Source organism: Taeniopygia guttata, chromosome 7 (genome assembly GCF_048771995.1).
Source record: "Taeniopygia guttata chromosome 7, bTaeGut7.mat, whole genome shotgun sequence".
NCBI lineage: Eukaryota > Metazoa > Chordata > Aves > Passeriformes > Estrildidae > Taeniopygia > Taeniopygia guttata.
The window spans coordinates 4,959,338-4,982,491 of NC_133032.1; the positions used below are offsets into that span (position 1 = coordinate 4,959,338).

Here is a 23,154-nt window from a genome sequence, read left to right on the forward strand (position 1 = left end):
TCACTTTTGAAGAACTGAAGCCTACATGTAATTCTGTTCACTTGGTGCTATTTGAGGTGACACATCATTTGTGGTTTTTTGCATGGCTCGAGATGTGTCTTCCACTTTGCATTAGCTACTCTTGTGTCATAAGAGATAAGTTAGAGGATGTAGTTTTACTCCACTGACTTAGTTTGGAAACTGTTTTGTTATTTGTCTCTCTAAAGTTAGTCACAGATATGGAGGCTTTTTAAAGAGAGATCTGTTGAAGGTACTGTAACTATTGAAAATTTGACATGGTGATGATTGGACATTGCCAAAAGAATCTCTTGATGGGAAGCAGCAGTGTTGTCATGGTTACTCAGAGCGCATGGGAGTTGCTATGGCAATGATAATGATTTTTTTTGTAGAGTGACCCTTGTTGTTAGGCCTCAGCTGGATGTTGGCTCCTTGGTCCTGTACCTTTTTAGCTGGATGAAATAGAGGATAATGATAATGGACAGCTAGACCTGTATCAGTCATACCAAGATTACACATAAGTGCCAGGAGATTTTTATCACTAGTGCAGGTTCAGGCAGATACTGTGGTCTGCAGTGCTGGCAGTGGTTGTGTGTCAGAGCAATGCAACCTGGAGAAATACAAGTAATGAGAGTGTAATGGAGCAGTTCAATGCTGCACCTCAATAGTGAGGGATATAACCTCGTTTACTTTCAGCTGAGAAGAGGCAGTAATTTTGAGAATGAGATTAAAATACCAGATGTCAGTATTGTCCTGTTATCACTCAGTGCTTGGGAGACATCCAGCTGTTAAAGTTGGGAAGGAGTAACTGCAGAGTCTGACCAGGCTGATCTGTGGCATCCTGTGGATCCAGGCTTTCAGAGATCTCTTGGGAGGAGGACAGGGATCCCACCATGTGTAATAGCTTTGGTGAGATGTGGAAGTTACAGGATGAGAAGCAGCACAAAATTAAGGCTGCTTGCTTGTCAGCCACTCTTTCTGCTGTTTTCAGTAATTGTTAGTGCTTCTTAACTTCCACAGAAAAGAAAATTGTACATGTGATTTTATTGCTCATGTTTTTTTTCAACAAATCCTAAATTTTTTGTAATGGAAAACTGTGTGAGCAGCATATACTTACCAGTCTGGGTTTTTTAAGATATTTCTCATGAGGTTAATTTAGATTTAAGATGCTGGACCATGGTATGACAGAAGCCTTACTAGCTGCCTCCTACTGTTAGCTGGCTGTGAGCCTTTTCCCCTTGCCTTGGAGATTCCCTGCAGGTCTACTTTGGCTGACGTCCAGTATCTCTGTGCTGGGAGGTCTGACCTGAGATGCTCATTTCATTGCTTGAGAGATAAATTTCTCTATTTTGATGCTATGACTGGGGAGGACAGGTAGGTGTGTGCACAGTGGGAAGGGACCAGTGTTTGTGGAAGAAGGGGAGTGGCACTTGTGTCTTGTGCTCCCATTTGCTCTGAGTGTGGCACCATGCAAGGTGGGAGCACAGAAGTGCTGCTTTCCACTCTCTGGGATGCAGTTTTTCAAAGGACATCAGAGCCAGCTGGTGGTGTGCAAGTTAGCTGTCCTCACCTGCACACAAAGGAAGTGTGGAAGGAGGTGTAGCCTGTGCTTTGTGTGAGCACTGATGAAATGCAGGAGGGCTGGAAAGTGGTGAGTTTTAGGAAGGTTATGTACAGGTAGCTGCAGTTCTGGAGTTAGGGATAGTATCCTTTGTGAATCCTGCAACACCTTACAAGTGAGTATGTCTCAAGTCTGGTTTGCATAGTGCACAGACCCTTTTATTTGTTTGTAGGAGAAAAATTCTGTTTGAGACTGGCAATTTGCTTGCCAAGCAATGCTCAAAAGCTGTGTCAGAATGAAGTGGATGTTGGGAGGTCTTTGTACAGATCTTGAAGATGAGAAGAAAAATAGGCATCAATGTGTGTCATTATGGTGATACATGAGCATTATGCAACACTTTGAATGAAACACTGCATATTAGAAAGACACTTTCCTTAACTTGTTATTGGCAGAGGTTTCTGTGGAAGAGACAGGGAACAAAAGCAGTTCTCTTGATTCCTAGTTTCCTACCTTGCTTCTGCCTTTGTGTGTCTGCTGCTTATGTGAGCAACATGAAAATGCGACCACCTACATAAGAAGGTTGAAATGTAAAGATGTGAGATGAAGTGCCAGCAGGTAGTGAGATATATTCTTGCTAGAAAGTTTAGTTTTAATTTTTTAAGTCTGAACTATGTATCTGATGTGATACTTCAAGTGGAAATAATGAGCTGCTTGTTCTATGTGAATCAGCCTGTTAGTTTCTTTTTCATTTTCAATTTCCTTAAGAGGCTTGAAACAAGCTGAAGCCAAAAATGGAGTTTCCTGGGTAACATGAAGAGAACTTGAGCAGTGAGTGAAAGTCACTTTGCTCTTTGAGCTTCTCCACACAAATGCAATTAAACTAACTAACATTTTTCAAGGCAGTGTGACAAGTTTGCAAACTCATTCCGGATTGAGTGATTATGCAAGGAATAGTCCTGAGGTTTCTTCAGCCATAGCTTTTTAAAAATAAATTTCTTTCCTAGAGTCACAGGTGAAGTGAAGCAGAACATGACGAACACGGTGGTGTGCAGAGTGCAGGGGGAGTGGAACAGTGTGCTTGAGTTCACCTACAGCAACGGGGAGACCAAATATGTGGACTTGACAAAGCTCTCTGTGACAAGAAAACGAGTCCGGCCCCTGGAGAAGCAAGGCCCCTTTGAATCTAGGTACAGTATGTGTTTGCTCTTGTCTGACCCTTTTTGTTCTAAGCAGCCTTAGGAAAACACGCAAATGTAGATTTGTGGATAGTGCTTTTTAATGTTTTCTAAAAATAAAAATCAAGAGTAAAAGAAAAAGTGTAAAACCATAGAGCAGGCACATGGTTGTTTATTTTGCCTCCTATTTATGAATAGAGGGGGTTTTTTTTTGAGTTCACGAAGTGCTTACCAGAGAATAGAATCTCCGTATTGGTTTTGTTTTTACCCATCAGCTACACAGCAAGGCAGCTCCTGACATCCTCACAAGAAGCTGATTATTGAATAACCCTTCCAGTAGCAGCTTTACAGGGTTTACAAACAGACATTTGATTGCCACTGCCAGAACCTCAGAGCTCTTCCTACCTGTTCCCAGTTGCTGATGTAGGTCTAAGACTTGGCCATGAGCCCTCACCAGCACTGCAGTGCTCTGACCTGGGCTGGTTTGTCATGTGTAAGTGGAGAGCGTGCTTCTGTTGCACAGTGATCCTGCAGTTTGAGGTGGCTGGCTGGGAAGCCTTTGGAGCAGTCAGGTTACCAGTTTATTTTGTAGGAGGCTGTGGCAGCATGTGACAGAGTCTCTGCGGGATGGAGACATTGATAAGGCTACGGAGCACAAGCGAGCCCTGGAAGAACGGCAGAGGAATGAAGAGAGACTTCGTGCTGAAACAGAAACACCTTGGTGTACCAAATACTTCCTAAAAGATGTAAGTTCCCTAGTTGTCACCTGCTATTGATGAGGGTAGAAGCAGAACTGTTATGCAAGCAGGGGCACATATGGGTCCTATCAGAATAGAGTATTTGACCTTAGATCTTACAGTTTAGCTTTGTGGGATCCATAGGAGTAAGGTGACATTAGAATTCCTTAGCCTGTAAAGGTGTGACTTCATTCTCCACTTTGTAAACGGTTGGATTTTGCACCAAAATGTTTTCCAGTTTTCTGGTCCTGTTTCTTTTACCAAGTGCTTCCTCAGTGGCACATGGAAAATAGTTTTGCATTTACACATGTAAGCAGACTGTAACAGTAAATACCCAAAGAAAATAATCAGTAGTACTAATTTTGCTGAGGTGGTGTGTTTATGTACCCAGCATATTGTTAGCAAGAGGGAATGTGAGTTCATTCTCAACTCTCCACATTTTTTGTTCTTCTACATTACATTTTGGATAGAGCTTATTTATTCAGTGTCTTAACCTGTACTTCAGTAATAGCAGTAGTAATAATATAGTAAGACCTTTAACAAGGGGAAGTGCAGCCTGCCCAGGAGGATTGGGGAGTGCTGGTATGATAACTTTGAAATAGGCTTTTCCTGTGATCCATGTGATGAGACCTTGCTTGTGTAGAGTCCTTTGCTGAACCCTTGGCAACAGGAGAGTTCTTGAGTAAATTAATGCTGTAGTAGTTTAGATTATCCTTACAGTGAAAGCTTTATCTGTTACATTGCAGTAATGTAGTTCCCCCACTTCTTCCCATAGCTGTGATCTAGTAAGGGTTTAGAACATAAGCTAAAAGGTTTCTTTCTCTTGGATGTATTCCAGGTTTGTTTTGTCAGTTTCAGGACTACTACTGTGAAGGTTTTTGTTCTCTAAAGCTGTGTTAGTATGATTAGCTCAAAGTGAGACAGTGGTATTGTTAGATTTGCAAAACATGAAATTCTGTTGCTAGTCCAGGATACAAATGTACTCAGAAAACATTTAAATGTGATCCTGAGCACTGCATTTCCAGGTAAGCCGTTGGGCTGAGGTAGAGGTGATAATCCTGAGTAGCTGCCTCTCTGCTGGCTGTTTATTTGGCTTCTGAAAGTAATTTGGGTCACACAGTTGAGAAGAGTGGCTTTTTGACAGGGTTAATCACAGGTGCAGTCTGCTCCTAGAGAGCGCAGGGGCTGGGCAGGAGCCTGCATGTGTTCTGAGGCAGTGTCAGCAGCCTGCAGGGCTGATCTTCAGGAGTTAGATTACCAGCTCTGTCCCTCTGCTGTTCACAGCCATCAGTCTACTAGTTGTGTGAAGGCAGTTCTCCCAAGGCAGTGTCTTTATGATAACCGTACTTTCTCTTTAAATTGCAGGGAGATGGCTGGGTTTACCACAAACCCCTCTGGAAAACAGTCTCTGCCGCACAAACTCAACAAGCAGACAATAACTAGAAAAAAGCTGCTTTAAGATGAGTTTTCTGGTTTTCCTCTCCTTTTTCTCTGTCTCTCAGAACACAGTAATCACACTGAGTGTCCCCTTTTTATGTAATTGTGCAAGTCTAAATGAGCATAAAGAAATAACTATATTAGGGCACTTTAAAGCTATTTAAGGAAAAAAAACGTAAAAATCCAAGTTGTAGAGACAAACCTGCCAGGTACATTCAACCAACTTGTTTTTTTGTATGATCCAAGAGATTTTATCTGCATTGTGTAAGATTCTTCCAAGTAGATCTGGTTGCAAAAGCTGCCTCAGAGAAGAAGGAGCCTGTTGGATTTTAGAGTGACATAGGAACTCTTTTGGAATCTGTGTCAAGCTCTTTAATCACTGAAACCTCCTCAGTACACATGTAGACAACAGAAACAGAAAATTGTTGCTTTTATGCCCAGTAATTAACCTTCTTCGCAAAAACTGGAAGGGTGTTTGGAAGATGTGCCTGAAATCAGTATTAAGAAACAACTGGATCGTGACGACCTTTTCTTCGGAGAGAACATGTGCATGCATTGGAGGAATATGGGATGTACGTAGAGACTACTTTTCTTTTTTATGGATTTATAAAAGCAATTAGAAGTGTAACCATGGAGAAATTTTTCCTCTGAAATGTTTTAATATACTTGAAATAGTTGACTTGAATTGGAAAAGTAATTTGAACACTTTTCAACTCTAATTTTATTAAGTCCTTGAGTGACTGGTTTTTCTCAAGTTATAATGAGATCTGGCCTGTCTTTTCTCCTCCAACTTCTCTTCCTGAGGACTAAGGCTTTCAAAATGAACCGAAAACATACAGTTTTGTATTTAAATTTTTCTGCCCATCTCATAGTTTCAGAGATTAAGTATCAGTGTTACAAGCTATCTTTTGGGTTGTTTTATTTTTTCTCCTGTAGTGGTGTTCAGAACAAAGCAGTGAAATGTGACCTTGAATACATGGACTGTAGGTCCTGGTTTTTCATCTTACCATAAAAAAAACCAAACAAACATCTGATTATGCTGAGGACTGAGTATTGATTTGAAATGCAATCAGATATCAGGAAACTGTATTCAGGTACAAACATCCTTTTTTCTTTCTCCTTTTTATAACTATTTTATTGAAGTCTAAGAATTGCTGGCAATTAAGAATAGTACTTACTATGGCTTTCGTTATTGTTGTAACTACAAGCTACCTTAATTTTTCCAACAGTGGTGCCTTAATCTGTTTTTTCTTCTGATGTAGTCTTCCAGTCAGTGTATATAACATTATCTGCCACTTCCCAGCCATGGCAATGGCTGCACCTAATCCAGCATCATAAAAACTCACAACTGTGTGATCTGGTAAAATGTTTTCCATAGAGAAGATGCAATTGTAAGAATGCATCAGAAGGTTTAAATAATCATGTTAACTTTCAACACAAATTGAAAATCATAAAAAAAAAAAAAAGAGTTGGGTTTGTGCACAGCTGTTTTGATCCTCTTGTACTTTTTTTTTTTTTTTTTTGCTGTGAAATGCACTGAGATCTCAATGCAAGTCATAGTCCATTTGTGAGAAGTGGGGGGGGGGGGGTTAATAAAGCTACAAAATGATTCATTTGTTCTGTCTGCTTTCCTAGAGATCAGGTGATCAGGAAACAGTAGGTGGTTGTTTTCTTTCATGCTGGAAATCTGTCTGGGCTTTCCTTTGTCCCAAAAGTGCGATATTTTGGCACTATGTGCTTGAGTGGTAACTATTCTCCAGCAGTAGAATGTTTTAGGCCCTACTTGTCTTGTTTGTGATATTCTATACAGCCATCCTGTTGTGATAGTTTTGGATATCCGTTGGGCATTTTCATGCTTAACCTGGAATAAAAATAAAAATTAAGACAGTGGGATTAGTTCCTTCTTGTTTCTGGGTCTGCGGCACATTTGGCTCCTTGGCCAATTCCAGGATTTGGGGTGGGAAATTGCAGGATTTGGGGTGGGAATCAATGTGTGAAATTCTTCCATGGTTCATCAGTATCTGCACCAAAATGGGGCTGGTAGAGAAACAGATTAGCACTGTATATGTTTCATAGTTGTTTTATCCAAGTCACATGGCACTTTTGCTTTAAACAAACAGCAAGAGCTGTGGTGCAAGGCCCAGCTTTGAATAATGCAGTGATCAGAGGAAAACCAAACCTTTTCCAGCTGAGCACACTCCAGGGATCAAACTTAACCTCACTAAAATACAGACTTACAACTCAGTCTCTTAAAATTTTGATTTGGGATTTGTCAAGGTGATGGTTGTAAATGAGACTGAGAAGTGCCCATATTGACCATAAACCCATGTGTGTTCCTTGTATAATACTATTAGTCAAGTTAGTTATCTTCCTTCCTCATCTGGTATACTTGTGGTTTCACACTATGAAAGTTGTTACTAATTTTGTTGTGTAAAAGTAGACCTAATGGTGAAGAAATACTTAAAGTACTTGAAGTGATTTCTTTAACATGGGGATGTTTCTAGGAAAAAAAGAAGGTAAAGCCTTCCTTTACTCAACTGATCATGAGAACTGGAATGATTCCTGGTATGGCTTTAGTTATGATGCAAATTTCTACTTCTAGAAACAAAGGACATAGTTGAAAACCATTTAAAAAGAAAAAATCTAGCCACTGAATATCCAGCTTAAATTGTAATTTTGATTCTTCTGAGAATGGCAAGCACCCTGCAGAGTAATGGATGTATTTTTAACTCTGACCAGATTTGATTCTCTTGTGTAGCTGGAGTTGTTTCCATCCTGTACCTTCTGGAGTGAAGGGAAGGGCTCAGTGCTGCTTCCTGTGTAGATACTTGCTAAAACCACAGTGTGTTCCAACAGGGAACATGGCAAAATAGGACATTGGCTTATGTTACCGTCTGTCTTCTTGGCTTGATTTGGCTCCAATGAAGTTAAGAGCAGAATTTTCATTGATCTCAGTGGTTTTAGGCTCCCTGAATCATAAACAGATCGTGCATCTTAAATAAGTGGCTGTCTTTAGAGTTGCTGTGCAGCCTGCTGCTCCTCATAGAAAACAGGGAACAAGTCAGCCCTGTTTAACACAGGCATTCAGGTGTGTAATGCTGATAGATTTCTGTGCACTATCCAAACTGGGTTATTCAAGATTTTGGGTAGGGGAAAAGATAGAGTTTTTCAGCGTATTTATAGTATGAACTGTCAAGCCTAGGATGAAGTCTATCTCCCCAGGAGAATTTGGATTTCAGCCATCAGAATCAGAGATGCAGCCTTCAATGTCTAGTTTGCACAGGCTGATCCCCCTGTGTCCCTGTCACCTGTGGGAAGAAGAGGTCACAGTGTCTTTTAAATCCTTTTGAGCATGGGAGAACGAGTGAACACATTCATCAGTGTGTTCAAACAACTTGATGCAGAACTTGGTATGGAAATTCTGCACAAAATACTATAGGAAGCCAAGATTGGGCAGTCTGGGGGGGAGTTTAGTGTGTTACTGTAGTTTTTTATCTCCCATGACAGAAAAGCTGCCCCCTGCTCTGTTTCTGTTGTGCTAGTGGTTAATATATTAAAGAGGCTGAAGTCAGGTGGGATGAAAAGATGTATTTGTGGAGAACTGGGGAGGATGTGCTTCAAGATAAAAGGCTTAACTTGAAAAATTGTAAGGTGTCAGGAGGTAGCAGCCAGGTGAAGATTAGTGAGAATGGCAGGTGTGGTTGCCATTGCAGATGGCTTAAGTGGTAGCTAAGCAAAATTTTTATTATTTATATTTGATGCAACCTAATTCATTCCCCTTCTGTCCTTCTTTGAAGTGTTTAGAGACAATTTGTTTCTAGGCTTTTAATTTTGCGCTTTAAAAACAGTCCAGGGAGATGGAAACAACAGCTAGACAAGCAAAGGTTTTTATTTGAGTTAGTGCTGTCATAGCTGAGCACTTAAGAGAACCAAACCAACCCTGCAGATCTGTGTCCTTGCTCCACATTGAGGAGCCCCAGCTGAGAAAACTTGTGGCTGTTGCATGGTTTGCTCCCTTTCCCTTTTTCTGGGCTGATCCATGCAGCTATGTGCTGGCAAGAAATGCATTCCTCTTGGATGCTATCCCAAAAATACCCCTCTGTTTAGGTGTCAGGTATGGGCTTGCAGGATCTAGGGGCACCTGAGGTCTTTGCTCCCAAGGGGTGGAGGGATTTGCACAGTACCAGGGTTCAGAGTGAGGTGTGACTTACCTTTCCTTAATTGTTGTCCAGAATAGGGGCAGCCTGGGTTGAGCTGGTGATCATAGGGATAAAGGTCTCAGTTCAGTCTGATTGTGTTTCCCCAGCTGGGGTAATCCAGCAGGAGGTGTGAGAGTTTCCAGAAGAACTGGCCAACACCCTTGGCCAATTCTTGATGCTGTTACTGTGGCACAGGTCTGGCTAGAGGTGGCTGGAAACTGGTCTGATGGGGGAAAGAGTTGTCTAGATATCCTGCATGGAAAATTTTTAGGGTGAAGCAGCCATGTCTACACTGGTGACTTCTTTTTTCGCTTTCAAAGAAGCTTCACACACCCACCTGAACTATCAACCCAGGAATTCCCCAGTGAGGAAAGGTATGTTGGAGTTGCGTTGTATCAGGCTTTTACAAACTGGATTCTTGTGGATCTTTGGACAAGTTGCATGAGTGATTTTCTTGGATGTCAGCATTTCTTCCACAGAGGGTGTGGTACATCTCATGATGTCTTTTTCTGCTACAACAGATTTTGTGTGTTTATGTGTAGGCCTTTAAAAAGAGGAAAATTGTTTTAATCACTGCAGAATAAGCTAGAAAAGAAACTCATGATGGCAATATGGAAGGACTTAAAAAAGATAGACGTGGAATTCAGCTGCTTATTAATAAAAGATTAAACATTATTATTTTAAAAATAATAAAAGGAATGCTTTGCATCATTATACATTTTAAGTAAGTACAAAGTCAGTTCATATAATAGTGTTTCACTTTAACCAAAATATCGATGCCTCAGTTCATTGTATCTGTGTGAGGAAACAGATCTTATAAATAATTTATGTACTAGATCTTGGTTCCATTTTGAAAAACAGTGAGGTTTTTTCCCTCCATGAGCTAAATGCTTCTCTCTTATCCTCTTGTTCCTCTTGATGAGGACTTTTGCCTGCTGCATCACTGAATGTTTCTGCTCCCATCACTGTCCTGGAGCTCCCCACCTGGAGAAGCTGTTTTGCTGGCCTCATTGTCCATGTTGTTGTTGAGGATGTCATCACAATCCATCTGTGCCATCAGGTTGAAGCGCTCAGCCACGCAGTGGGCGGTGAGCCGAGCCTCGGGGTCGTGGTCCCAGCACTCCGTGATGGTGTCGCACAGGAAGCGCATTCCCTGCAGTCAGAAGGGCTCAAATTAGGATCAGAAGGCAGGAAGAAAAGGATCTAACAAAGTCTTAGTGGTGTACCAGACTTCTGACAGCCTCCTGCAAAAGGGCTTAAGCACAAGAGGAGTCAGCCTCGGTAAGCTGTGGAAGTGCTGATGCTTCCACTGGCACTGCTTGTGTTAGAGCAGCAGCCTCAGCTCTCACAGCATCTGCTCCCAAATGCTCCCTGGAAACTGGCTTGTGTTGGCTGTGAGACTTAGATCGTGTTTCCTTCCAGCCTGTATTTATTTCCTGTCTCAGCCTTGCCCGTTTGGATCAGAGCACCCTAAAATCAGGAGAGACAGGAGAGGTGTGGACAGTGACTTATAGGCTGCTGGCTGAGTCCAGGCTTCTGGGTTTGAGCTGCACCCTGCCTGTTACACCTGGAGGGAGGGGCTGGGGAGGTGGGAGGGGGAGGTGGTTTTCAAAGGTAGGTTTGGAAATAATTTCTTAAGTCTGACTTCTTGTTTTAGTGGCATTCTGAAAGGCTGTGCCAAACTCTCATTTCAGTGTGCAGCTGAATCTTGTTCTCTTATCACAAAACAGTGTTTTGTTTGAGATGGGCTGAGGTGCTTTCAAGTTTACTCCAGAGCAGATGGAGTTCCTCTCAGCTACAATGCTTACATCTCAGAAAGCTGGGGGTTTTTTTGTCCAGTTGTGTAGGGTTCTGAAAAGAGTCTCAATATTTTGGGTCTAGGAACAAAATACATGGTAGTATTCAGCTGGTGCTTTCCCCACTCCAGCTAGTAACACAGCTAGCACCAGAAGCTGTGTTGAACTTTCCCTTGCCCATGTCATTCCATCATGTGCTATTGCTCTTGGCATCATTGTCAACTAAAGTTGGAACAAAGTGGAAAAATCATTCTAAATAAAGCTTCCTGTTTTTCAGTGGGTTTTCTGTATTTCTTAATTTTCAGTTAACAGAACCCTGAAGTTTCATATGGACCCACACAAGAGGAAAATCCAAGTCCTGTAGAGATATAGGGTCAGTTCCATCTGCCCTGACTCAGAACTCACTGCTCACTGCTAAGGTTCATTGTGCTAAGTCTTCCATAATAGACACGGATTGGAGAGAACAGGATTGTAGAGCAAAACTGACAGATGGTGTGTTTCAGCACCTCTGACATCACTTATTTATTAGCTTAGTTGAAAGGATTTGAGGGTAATTGATTACATGCAAAAATGAGATAGCTTAGGTGAAGCTTTTAAAGTCATCCTGTTCTCAAACAGGACATTCAAGATTTTCTGTACTTATTTTTCTCTGAAATAATAACATTTATTTGCAGTTTGCCTTGTAGTGATAATGTTCTTTTGAATAGTATAACTGAAACATCTTGTTTAGCTTACAAAATGAACTTAGGTTGGCTTTTATATTTGATATCTGTTTTTCTAAGATTCCAAAGGATGCTGAGTTGTACAAGTGTATTTTTAGTGGCAATATTGACTTAAGCTGCCACTGCTCCTTCCTGTCCTGCGCCAGCCTCTGATTGTGCCAGTATATCAGTCTGTTCAGCTGCTTTGTGAACCAGATTCAGGAATTTACCTGGCCTAAAAAAACCTTTTTTTTTTCCCCATTTTTTAACGTGCTGGGGTGTGAAACAAGGTAGAAGCACGGACCTAAGGGGTCTGTAAGTTATCTGGGAAAGTCGGGACGAATTTCTTCAGCTTACTTTGTGGGGCCTTGCAAGCAGTTGCCCTCCAGGTGCTGTTGGGTGAGTCAGCCCTGTCAGGGAAATTAGTGCTGACACTTGCTGAAAATCAAACCATGGTCTTCACTTGACTGAGAGCAATCCTGACAGTTGAAACGTGGAAGTTTTTATGAATTATTGTCATTGGTGGGAACATCTATCGGTGCCTCCCATTCAGATGAGCAAATTGTCACCCTTTCTCGATGTCACCCAACACTTCTTCCCACGGGAAGCCAGCCTGGACTCCCGGAATGGCACAAGCCGGTGGCTTTCTGCTGCTTCCCAGCAGATGGTGCTGCCCAATACCTCATCCTAGGGAGAGCTGTTACAAAATGCCCAGGAAGTACTGTGAAGCCAGGCTTGTAAGGAGATGTTTATTAGAACAGCAGAGATTAATCAGAGAAAAACTTTCAGCAACATGATGTGGCTTTTCTGTTCCTCTTCCCCCGTGACTCAGGTGGTCCAGTAAAAGTTCCCATCTTACAAGCCTTGCTCTGTTTGCCTGCTATACCAACCCAACTACAGCAAAATTATTTCTGGGAGGTGACTGCAGTCAGCCTCCCTTCAGCCCTGAGAACAGCAGTTATGCTCACACTCTATCAAAGTGTGATTTTTGACAACCCAAGCCTCTATATATTTTTTCTCTGGTTTCAAAGTTTATCAGAGACCCTGTGAGGTGAATGTCTGAGCTGAATACTCAAAGGCTTCAAACATGTGGCACTGCTGATTGAAGTTCCTGTATTACTTTTGTCAATGAAAAAGGCTGGGTGAGCCCCAGAAATGGACTCACCAATTGATAAACGCTCCAGGGGTCCCACGGAAGCCACGGATTCATTTGATCCTGTTTGCAGTTTTGGTCAGTCAGGTCAGCTGTGAGTCTTTGGATAAACATGGTTTTGAGAGGACACATTGTAGGGAACATGTGGCCTACTAAGGTTGAGAAATTCTCTTTCCTTTTGCAAAACCTGCCTCTGTGTGCCAGCAGGGCAGAGTAGGAGCAGAGGCAGCGTGTTTTACAGGTGGATATTGCAAAATGCACTGCGCACTGCAAGGCTCTGAAAGCCAGCAGGCTCAATATTCCAACTTGATTTTCAGGTGAATGGGAGTGTTGATCAGCAGATGGTGTTTTTCTACAAGACATGTGAAATCCAAGAAGTCCTAAAGTCAGGCAAGATGTGGAAGTCGTGATCAGCAATGCCTGTTACCCCTCGTGTCCTTAGTGTGTGGCAGAAAGCACTGGCCGGGGGCAGAGGACCCTGTCAGGGCCAGGAGGGAGCTCTGTTTCTGTAGCTGGTTGCTCTGGGTGTGCTTGTGGGTGGTTTTAACACAGCACATTTTGTCACTGCTGAAAAGTTCCTGTTCTAGAACACTGGGTTATGCCCTCTGTGCTGACACATTTGCTTTCAGACCTTCTGAAGGCTGGTGAAAGACTTCCCTTGACAAGCCCTGAGCCTTGCAGAGTCCCTGCTCTCAGCTTCACTTGCTTTTCCTGAGGGTTTAATGTGAAAGAGATGCTTCCTTGTTTGCTCTTCCTTGTAGTAATGAAATTTCTCTTACGTTGAAGGTAGTATTGAGCTTGAAAAATGCAGGCAGAAGGCAAGATGCACCTCCGCCTCTGTCCCTTCTGTGAATGGCTGTGTGTGAGGGACTTGGTGTTTCCTGAGCCTTCCAGACAAGGTGCTAGGGGGAGAAGTGGGGCAAAATCCAATGATTCATGGGAAGAGCCGCACTGAAGTACTCCCTTTTGCTGTTATCCTCAGGGTAACTGAAACTCATCGCCTGCCATTCACAGCTTCCTGATCGTGGCTATTGATCAACACATTCTGCTGTGCCTATGGCTGGTGGCTTTTGTGCAGCAAGGAAATGAGTCCAGTGGGACTTGTGTGGGCCCAGCCATCCACAATGGAGCTGAAAGTAGATCCCAGGAGTTCTGCCCACTTTTCCTTTGACTATAAATTTAATTTTTCAAGCTGATTTATGAGGCAGTACAATATGAGTTGCTCTTTTCTGAATGAACCAGTTGCTCCCAGCTTACCTGGTGCACCAGCCAGCTGCTTGGGATCTCGGGCCGGCCTCTGCCATGCAGCACGATGTCCCTCATGGTGTCCACACAAGGCTGCTCCTGGACTTTTGACCCAAAAGGTAGCTCATAATTCTTTACCTCTGCAAGGGAGCAACAACAGCATTACAGGATGGTTCTAATGCGTTCAACTGCTTTGTTTTTGTATGGCCCACCAGATGAAAATGGATTTGTTTTTAACAGTCTGCAAAAAAATAAGCAGATCTGGAAACAATTTAGAATTTGAACAAAGAAATGTAGTGTTGGGTTTTCATGTAGAGGTTCTTTTCAGAGACAGCACGCAGGAACCATCTGAGCTCCTCCCCAAACCCAAAAGATGCAGTACAAAGGACCTGGTTTGTCTTTGGGTGAGAAAATTTGAGCGTGCAGAAAGTACGGTGCTGGTGAAGGATGGGAGAGGTGACTATGACACAAGAATTTCCAGATTTCTGCTACAGGCAGGGAATGGGTTACAGGAGAAATGGCCCTTATGGAGGAGCAACCCCATGTTGGAAGACCAAGGAGAAACTGGCTGTGGGCAGAGGTGAGAGGCCACCCTGGTTTCTGCTGGCTCCCATCCAGATGTGAATGCAGGTGAGATACGAATGGGGAGAGATGGCCTGGGAATGCTGGCTTGGGAACAAAGGATGCATGGGGCATCCAGACCAGGCAAGGGCCTCCCCCTGCTGACCATGGGGCTTGCAGGGCAGTTGGAGCAGCCTTCTGGCCAAGGGTTGAGGGTTCCTGCAGTTCTATGGGCTTGTATTTGAGTGGGTGGGATAGGGAAGGAAGGTAAATGGGAGCAGGCAGGGGCAGGGCAGTTAATGAAATGTTTTGCTACACACAATTGTAGATGCCAGGATGTGGCTCTGGGAGGTGACAGGGTCAGAGGCTGGGGTTTGTGAGTCCCCGTTGTAACATAAGCTCTCTGGTGTTGTCTGAAGGAAAAAGTAGTTGAGGAGGGGGAGGCACCTTTGGCTGTTCCTGCTTGGTTTGCTTTGCATCATCAGCACAGGCTCCATGGGACTTGGCAGCTCGTCAGCTTTGAGCAGGGGCTGGACCAGATGTCCCCATGGGATCCTGTCCTGCTCCTTGACTACTGAGCCGCCCACTTAAGCCATGGCACACAGAGCAGGGGAATCTCTCACCAACTCTTGGCAGCCCTGCAGAGACCTGGACCACCCCAAGTCACATCTTAGGCTATCAGTTGGGATGTGGGAGTAAGGGAGAAAAAAGGCATACAGCGACCTGGGTGTGGGGCTCCTACCTCCTACCACTTCACATCTGGAGGCCATTTCCCACAAAACAAGGGCCATGGAGTAGACATCCATCTGCTTAAAAGACTCCAGGTCTTCCAGGTTCACTCTGGACTCCAGGACCTCTGGGGCCATGTACCTGGCAGTGCCCACCTGGCCACAGAGAGGAGAGAAGCATTAGCAGGGGTGGGTGAGGACTTTGGCCACAGGACTCTTTGCCAGGTGGCTGGCAAAGAGAGGCTTGATGGGTCATACTTGCCTGCCCACTGTTGGCAAAGTCATCCACTGTCAGGGAGGGGTCAAGGCGTATGGCGATGCCGAAGTCGCAGAGCACGCACTCCTGCTCGTCCTTCACCAGGACGTTTGTGCTCTTGATGTCGCGGTGGGCGATGGGGATTTTCGGGCGGCCGCATGCGGTGTAGTCGCTGTGAAGGTGGGCCACCCCACTCACCAGGGACCCAGCCATCTTCTGCAGGTCCATCCAGCTCAGCACGTGGTGGGAGAGGTAGTCCTTGAGGTTGCCTCGGCTGTGGTAGGCGGTGATGAGCCAGTACTCCCGGCGGGGCCCTGTGCCCCGGTCCTCAGCAGTGAGGAACTGCAGGACGCTGTCGTGCCTGAGGCTGGTGTCGGTGAAGATCTGGCTCTCGTTCTTCCAGGAGGAGTATTCCTCGCAGGGGAAGATCTTCACGGCCACGGTCTCGTACTGCCCGGAGCGGCTGTGGCTCAGCTTGGCTCTCCAGACCTCCGCGAACTGCCCCTTGCCCACCATCTCGTCCAGCTCGATGGGGAGCAGCTCAGCGGGGTGGCTGCTGCTGGCCGGGCTCTCATCCATCAGCACGGTCAACTTCTCCTCCCGCTCAGCTGCCTTCCCCTGCTCCGGCAGCACTGGGGGCTGTCCCTGTTTCCCACCCCACGCCTTGGCTCTCTTGTGTCGCTTCTGCGTGCGGCAGAGGTAAAATATCACCGTGATCATCACCGCCACCAGCAGCGGGGGCAGCAGGCTGATGGCAGCCACTGGGATCACCTCTTTGCTCTGCAGCATGGAGTAGCCTGAGGGGAGGAAAGAAAAGGCGAGGTGCTGCTGCGGATGTGCCACAGCTCATTTTCATCACGCAGAGGAGGAAAATTTGCAAAGCTGTTAATGGAGCGCAGCCCTTCGCGGGGCCGCACAAGGGCTCATCCCCACACAGAGCCCAGATGTCGGCACTTAGCAAGGGGGCTGATCGGGTTTGGTCTCAAATTTATCTTCATTTATCAGCAGAATACACAGGCCAGCATCACTTGGATAAGACGGTGTGGCACAAGAAACTGCAAAGGCCATTTTGGGAGTCCCAAGTGCTGCTTGTGCTCGTGGCAAGGGGAGCTTGGCTGGAAATAACAACGATAAATCCAAGGCAAGGCTCAAACACAGCAAATCTCTGAGGGGGCTTGGGGCTGGAGCTTTGCTGGACCCCTGTGGTACACAGAGAGTCAAGAAGGATGCTGGGGGTGGGCAGTATGCAGGACCACCCAGCGCAGGGGAGTGCCTGGATGCTTTGCAGGATAATTAGCACACAGGAGCATCATTTCAGCACTTGTCTGGCAGTGCTGGCATCTCCTTCCTCAGCCCATTCCAACAGCATCCCCAACAATTGCCAGGGCATGGCTGCATTTGTTTTATTTCTTTTAAACCCCCTGTTGGCCTTCAGATTGTCAGGGGGAGGACACGCACACAAAGCCATAACCCTCACACAACATATAATTGTCTGATCCTTTGATGTTAGTGATTCCTGGAATAAACATGCTGACTTCAGTAGAGATATTCAAGTAAAATCTTACTCAGAGGTTTTTCTGCCAAGTATAATAACCCAGGGGAAGAAGGATAAGAATCATTCCATAAGCAAAACTCTTGCTGCTTGACCTCAGTGTGTGCAGATCATAATTCAGGTTCTGGAAAAACAGAGCATTTAGCTATTTTCCTTGGCAAATTTCAAAAAAATGTGCTGCAGCTAATTTCTGCAAAGCTGTGAAAGCGTTTCTAAAATAGGCATCAGATTTAAACCACAAGATCAATCTAAACTGATATAAATCAATAACTAACTCAGGAATATGTTTATTTTGGAAAGTATTGGGCTTGGATATCACCTACTGCTTTAATGGATTTACCCGATGCTTTGGATCCCATCTTTGAAACTCTGAAGAAAGAGAAGATATTTTTAAGGGAGTTGCATGCACAAGTTCCAAAAAGGGGAAGTTAACACAACTTCAGGAAATTCCTATGTGAGGATGCCCCTTCCTGATGGAAGTCTTTTGATACACAGGGGCTGCAGCAGGGCTTAGACCCCTTCTATGGAAAGCAAATGTTGTTGATCTGGCAATAAACACAGGTCTGTAAACCCACACCTTGTTGAGCATTGCTGCATGGGTCTCTCCATCCCTGCTGAGGGGATGTGGATCTCCAGGGCTGGGCTCAGCTGGAGCACAGGTGGAAAGGACTTGCCATGCTCCAGCCTACGCAGCATCTTTCCAAAGTCTCACCTGGACTTCTGTGTGCACAGCTTGAGGAAATGATGGCACTGTGTGCTCATTAGCATGGTCTCTGATATCTGATGGAGTCCCCTACAACCCTAGTGTGAGGGCAATGCCACCCAGCAGCCCAGACCTGAAAGCAAAGCTTAAGGAATCAAGAAACAGGAAAAAAAATCTGCCTTCTTCAGCTGCTGGAGAAGTGCTCATTTCTCTGCTCAGGAGTTGTCTAGACCATTGGATGTGACAATAATTTAAAATTTAGAATGCAAATGATCCCTTGAAGTGGAAGAGAAGGATGTAAAGAATGGGGTCTGTGGGCCTGGGATTTGCCTAGGCTGGCCCCTGTCTAAGAGGAGGGAGTTGTTAAAGACCTGCACTGGTCTTACTCTGATTTCCAGTAGTTTCCACGCTGGCTGACAGGAGGAGGCTGGATATGGAGCCTTTGCTGGGGGTGGCATTTCCAATGAGCCAGTTGTCATTTTTGTGTGAAATTGCATATCCCGGCAGCAGCTTTGGGATTTGACTATCTCTCCCTAGAAGTATGTGTACCTGTTATGTTTGGCTGGGGAAGCAGCAAAGAACCACCAAATTTAACAACATTTGCTTCCATTAAAGTGGCTTGTTTGTTCAGAGAATTTGCATTTCATGTGATGTTTTTCCTTTTTCCTTATGTTGCAGGAGAAGCTATGCCACTGGCTTGCAGGTTCTGTTTAGGCTCATTTTCAGCATCTCCTTGTTCTGTGATTATGGAAAATTTGAGGTGTTTCATTTTGCTTTTGTTACAGGTCAGATTCTTGATGGACACTTGGATAAACCTGGTCCACTTGGAGTTAGGGAGGTTTAGACAAGCCCCCAAAGGCTCTGGTTGGAAATATTTCCAAAATATACGACCCTCCTGATGTACAGAAGTGAGCTGCCTCTTAGTTTTCCCTCCTGTGGATTTACAGCTCCTGTTGGATCTCCAGCCATGTGCAGCAGCGTGCCATGCCACGCTCACGTGTGTGCTCAGTGCCCAGGTGTCTCCAGCTGTCCCTTCCCGGGAGAAACACTGCTGCAGGAATTCCCAGGAGAGCAGCAGGGGAGGCATTCCTGTGTGCCCAGCCCTGCACCCCAGCATCTCCACCTCTTCGGGTTACAGCTGTGGGGGATGCCAACAGTTCCTGTGGGTGTGTTCTGGGACAGGATTTGCTCCAACTCAATTTATTTAAAGCTTTCAGAGCTTTTGACTCATGCTACGTTACACCAGCCACTGGGTTTCCCAGTTGATTCAACTTGTGCTGAAAGCACGGCCCATTGAAAGATATGGTGTATTTTCCATCACCTGATGTTTCCAGAAAAAGGCTGGAGGTATTGCTGTGAGGAGTGCTTTGGCCACAGACAAAATGCTGGGCTCAGTGACAGGGTAGAGATTTTAACTGGCTTTGATATGGGGAGGTCAAAGAAGATGGAAAAAGAGCCTCTTCTGCCATTGCATCTCCTACTCCTCAGGAAATACAAGGGATTTGGCATTGGTGCTGGTACTGCACCCCCATAAATAACTTCAACAAAAGCGCTCACCATTGGTGTGGTTTTCAAAGATGAGTTTGTCGTTGCACTCCTGCTCATCCACACAGCCACAGATGTAGATGATGCCATCCTCGCTGGGCTGGTGGCTCATGATGCAGCGGGAGGTGTTGTAGTTGGGGACCATGAGGTTTTCGATGGGGTGGTGGGGGTTGTGGCAGAGCGTGCTGATCCTGATGCTCTCGTTGTCCTGTCTCCTGCATGTGGCAAATGAACCGACACAGTTTTAGCCTGGCAGCTTGGCCCTTGTGTCACCTGTGCGTCACCTTAAACCCGGTTCTAAGATCATTTCTTTCAAGCTGTGTAGGGAATGGCTATTTGCAATGGCTGTGGTATAATTCTACCTACACATACTTATAGGACCAGTGATGGGGATGACTGGCCCTGCACAGCCTACAGCATTGCAGCTACTCCTGGGTGCATTAAAATAAATGGCAACCATTCATTACTTCTCCAGGAACAGCCTCTGCCTTTTGACCTGGTGGCGCAAAGCGGGGGGATGAAGGTATGGAGAGATTTCACAATGTCTTTGAGGTCAGCTGGGAAGTCAGACATAAAAGCCAAGGAAACAACCTAAATTCATCCTCTTCTCCCTGGTGAAGTCCTCCAGTTTCAGCACGCTCCACATTTTTTGGTGGTTGCCAGGTAATTTGACAGAGGAGCTCCCAGATGAAGAGTCCTAGGAGGGTGAGATCACTTCTGCTAAGGCTGGGCCCCTGGAGGACATGAGGGTGAGGCCAAAGCTGCTGCTGGGCTGAGATACCCATTCAGGACAAGTTTGGATGATCCACAAATGCCTCTGCAAGTGAGCAGCAAGCAGCAAGGCTGGCCTGGAGATGAGCCCTGCCTGCAGGGATCTAATTCTCTGGATGAATCTTAGATTGGGAAGGGAGGTGCTAGGAGGGGCTGGCAGGGAATTTGTGACTGTGTGACTGCCTCATCCCATCCGATACATGATGCCAGGTGCAGCTCCATCCAGTGCAGTGGGATTGCTTCCCTGGCATGGAAATTCCTGCTGCAGGGGCCTTGCTTTTTCCTATACGTGTAAGCTGTAGATGGGAAAAATCCAGCGATACACTAGATTGCCTACCCAGAATTTAAGGTGGCTTCTCCATGTGCGCATAGGGGAATTTGGAGCAGGGGGTGGATTTTCTTGTTTGTTTGTTTGGGTTTCTTGTTGAGTTTGCTTTTTAAAAGTGCATAATGCAACAATTAGGTTGTGGCAAACTCCTACTGAAAGCTGGCATAGAGCATTCATGCTAATTAGCAGGTTGAGATAAAGCCTAGCGATAAGTGCTTGGCTGGCTTTCACTTTGGCAGCCAAATTAAAAGGGAAAGTGGAGGAAAATCACTCTGGGCAGACCCAAAATGGATGCTTTTTTAGTTTTGCTCATGGGGGCCAAAAAGCTGGGGGAGGCTCTCTTCCGGGCCAAACCATGCAGTGTGTGCTTGGCCTGAAATGCAATATTGTGTTTCCTGTCCAGGCACCCCTTGCAGGAGCAGAAAAGGACTTTTTCCAGGGGGTGGCAAAGAGGTGGATTAAACCCAGTGGGTTAACCCCAGTGTGGTGCCAGCTGAGATGTCCATGTGCTGGATGGGGACTGACCTTGGCTGCACCCCTGAAACTGAGGTTTCACCTGCCTAATGCAAGAGGACATCACAGGTTTGGAGGTCAAGGTTGCTGGTTAACCCTTGAGTTCAGCTTGTAAAGCTTAATTCAGAGGTTTGTGGGAGTTTATAGGTTCTGCAGCAAACTTGCCACGCTTTCAACTCAAAAGCTGAATCTATTCAGAAAATAAACTGGTACTAATTATGGAGCAGACCAAATTTTTTTTTTTTTTCTGTGCATTGTAATTTTAATTATAATGGAGTCAAGGAAAGAGGAAGAGAAAGTCCTGAATTACTGCAATAGGCAAAAACACAAGCACAGGGGTGTGCACATGAACCCCTTCCTCCCTGTCTCCCCTTGGAGAGGGAATTTCCTCTTACCATATTGCCACGCAGATCTCGTAGGGGTCCTCGCAGTAGGAGTTGAGGTTGCAGTTGCTGTAGCACAGCTTCTCCTTGCAGGCCGGAGCGGTGGAGTCGCACCACTTGCACAGGTTGGTCTTGAGGCTGCGCCGGGCGCTGGCACCCCAGGCTGAGGAGCAGAGAGGGCTGCAGGTGAGCGCGGCCGTGCTCGTCCTCAGCAAGGAAAAACAACCACCATTCCCAGAGATTCACAGAACCAGGGGAGAAAGAGCCTCCACTGGCACCATTTCTCCATGCAATTTTTTAAAAGCCTTTGTCTGGCTCTCCATTACCCAGTCATTTGTGCTTTGTGTTATCCCACAGCATCGAGGAGATGGGAGAATGCTGCGGGCAGGTCCCGCCGGACAAAAGCCTGGGAAACCGCAGAGAATCACATTTTCCCTCTGCTTTTCCCGCACCATTTATCATCAAGGGGAAATTTACTTCTTCCTCTACCACCCAGGCTCAAATTGGCACTTCCCCTCATCCCGAGTACATTGGGTGTTCGAAAAGGGACATCTCCGGGTCGCTCTGTGCCTCAAAACTTCATTTATTCCCCTCTCAGCTGGAAGAGAGGTGCTGGGGAGGGATGTACAGCCAGACTGGGACAGCTCCCACCCCTCCTGCTGCCTCCTCGCCCTCCCCTTCCTATTCAATGAGGCCACGCTGGGAAGCCTGTTTGCTACCTACTCCCCAAGAATCTGTGGCTAAGACTTCCCCAGCTCTGGGGCAACAGGGGCTGCTCCTTTCAGGGCTCCACTGCCCACTGTGCTCCATCCCAGCATGAGATGTTCTCCTGCCCCTTGAGCCTCAGATCTGCCGCAGCAGCAGGAATAACTGCTGCCTGTGGGGAGCTGCTCTGCCTGCATCTCACAGGCATAGCATTATCTCTATTTTTATAGAAAGGGTGCATGAACTATGCTTGGTTAAGGGATAAATCCCAGCTAAATTTAAACTTCCTGTCTTAAGGCTGCTAAATGTCTTTAAAAAAAATGCCACTGAGTGGCTTATGTAGAAATATTTATTTATGCTTTCTTTTTAAACTTAAATATATGCACTCCAAAGTGTTCAGGTATAAACCTGAACTACAGCAGGTAATTTTTTGAAGCTTTGGGCTTCATGATTCTCTGGCTGCCATCAGTGCTGGTACTCCCAACCCCTATGGAAAGGGCAGTCATAGCTCACTGTGCTGCCACAGCCCTCACAGAGTTTTCCATCACCAGCTGTAAGTCTGAAGAAAAAAATTGCAAAATTCCTGACTATGGCTTGGGGAGTATCAGCCCCTGCAAGCAGGGTCCTTCTGATGCAGCACAGCCATGGGCAACCCCAGGTCTGTCAGTGACATGCAGGAACTCCTGTGTTCTTGGTGGTAACATCTGTGACCTGCCTGTGTTCACAGCTGAGCCCATGGATGCTTTTCACTGTCTCAGCAGCAGAAGGGGTATTCAACTTCCCTGCTCCCCAAATCCAGGGCATGCAGCCTGCTCTGACAGCATCCCACATGCCTGCTCTGCTTCCCTCACCAGCCCAGACCCCCCTCCCTGCAACAGTCGTAAAGAACTGCTGGAAGGCTCCCACACAGAAATAAACCATTTACAAGCTTCTATGGCCTTGTACGTAGGGCTAAGGTTAATGCTGAGGGGAGAACCTGGGTGCAGAGGAAAAGCCTGTTGCATCTGAAGGCTGGCAGGAGGAAATTTTGGCTTAAATGACCCATGCCAGGCTTAAAATGCAGCTCAGCAGGGATTGTGTTGTGCCAGGTTTCGGGGAGCAGGGAGCA

At 45.6% G+C, this 23,154-nt stretch overlaps 2 protein-coding genes across 4 annotated transcripts in view; one reads left to right on the top strand and one right to left on the bottom strand.

Annotated features, from left to right (window-relative positions):
* OSBPL11 (oxysterol binding protein like 11) overlaps positions 1–6,790 on the top strand; it is a 62,337-nt gene extending 55,547 nt beyond the window's left edge. For all 3 annotated transcript variants that reach the window (XM_072931982.1, XM_041717302.2, XM_030277109.4), the window contains 3 exons: positions 2,563–2,745; positions 3,326–3,479; positions 4,836–6,790. In XM_072931982.1, the coding sequence (XP_072788083.1) occupies positions 2,563–2,745; positions 3,326–3,479; positions 4,836–4,913 (415 nt within the window). In that variant the 3' untranslated portion in view covers positions 4,914–6,790. The remainder of the gene's footprint in view (positions 1–2,562; positions 2,746–3,325; positions 3,480–4,835) is intronic.
* Positions 6,791–9,757: 2,967 nt separating this feature from the next.
* LOC100224677 (TGF-beta receptor type-2) overlaps positions 9,758–23,154 on the bottom strand; it is a 30,685-nt gene continuing 17,288 nt past the window's right edge. The window contains exons 2-7 of the mRNA XM_012574865.5: positions 21,354–21,504; positions 19,359–19,561; positions 15,553–16,343; positions 15,305–15,446; positions 14,014–14,141; positions 9,758–10,259 (exon numbers count right to left, since the gene is read on the bottom strand). Coding sequence (XP_012430319.1) covers positions 10,047–10,259; positions 14,014–14,141; positions 15,305–15,446; positions 15,553–16,343; positions 19,359–19,561; positions 21,354–21,504 — 1,628 coding nt within the window. The 3' untranslated portion in view covers positions 9,758–10,046. The remainder of the gene's footprint in view (positions 10,260–14,013; positions 14,142–15,304; positions 15,447–15,552; positions 16,344–19,358; positions 19,562–21,353; positions 21,505–23,154) is intronic.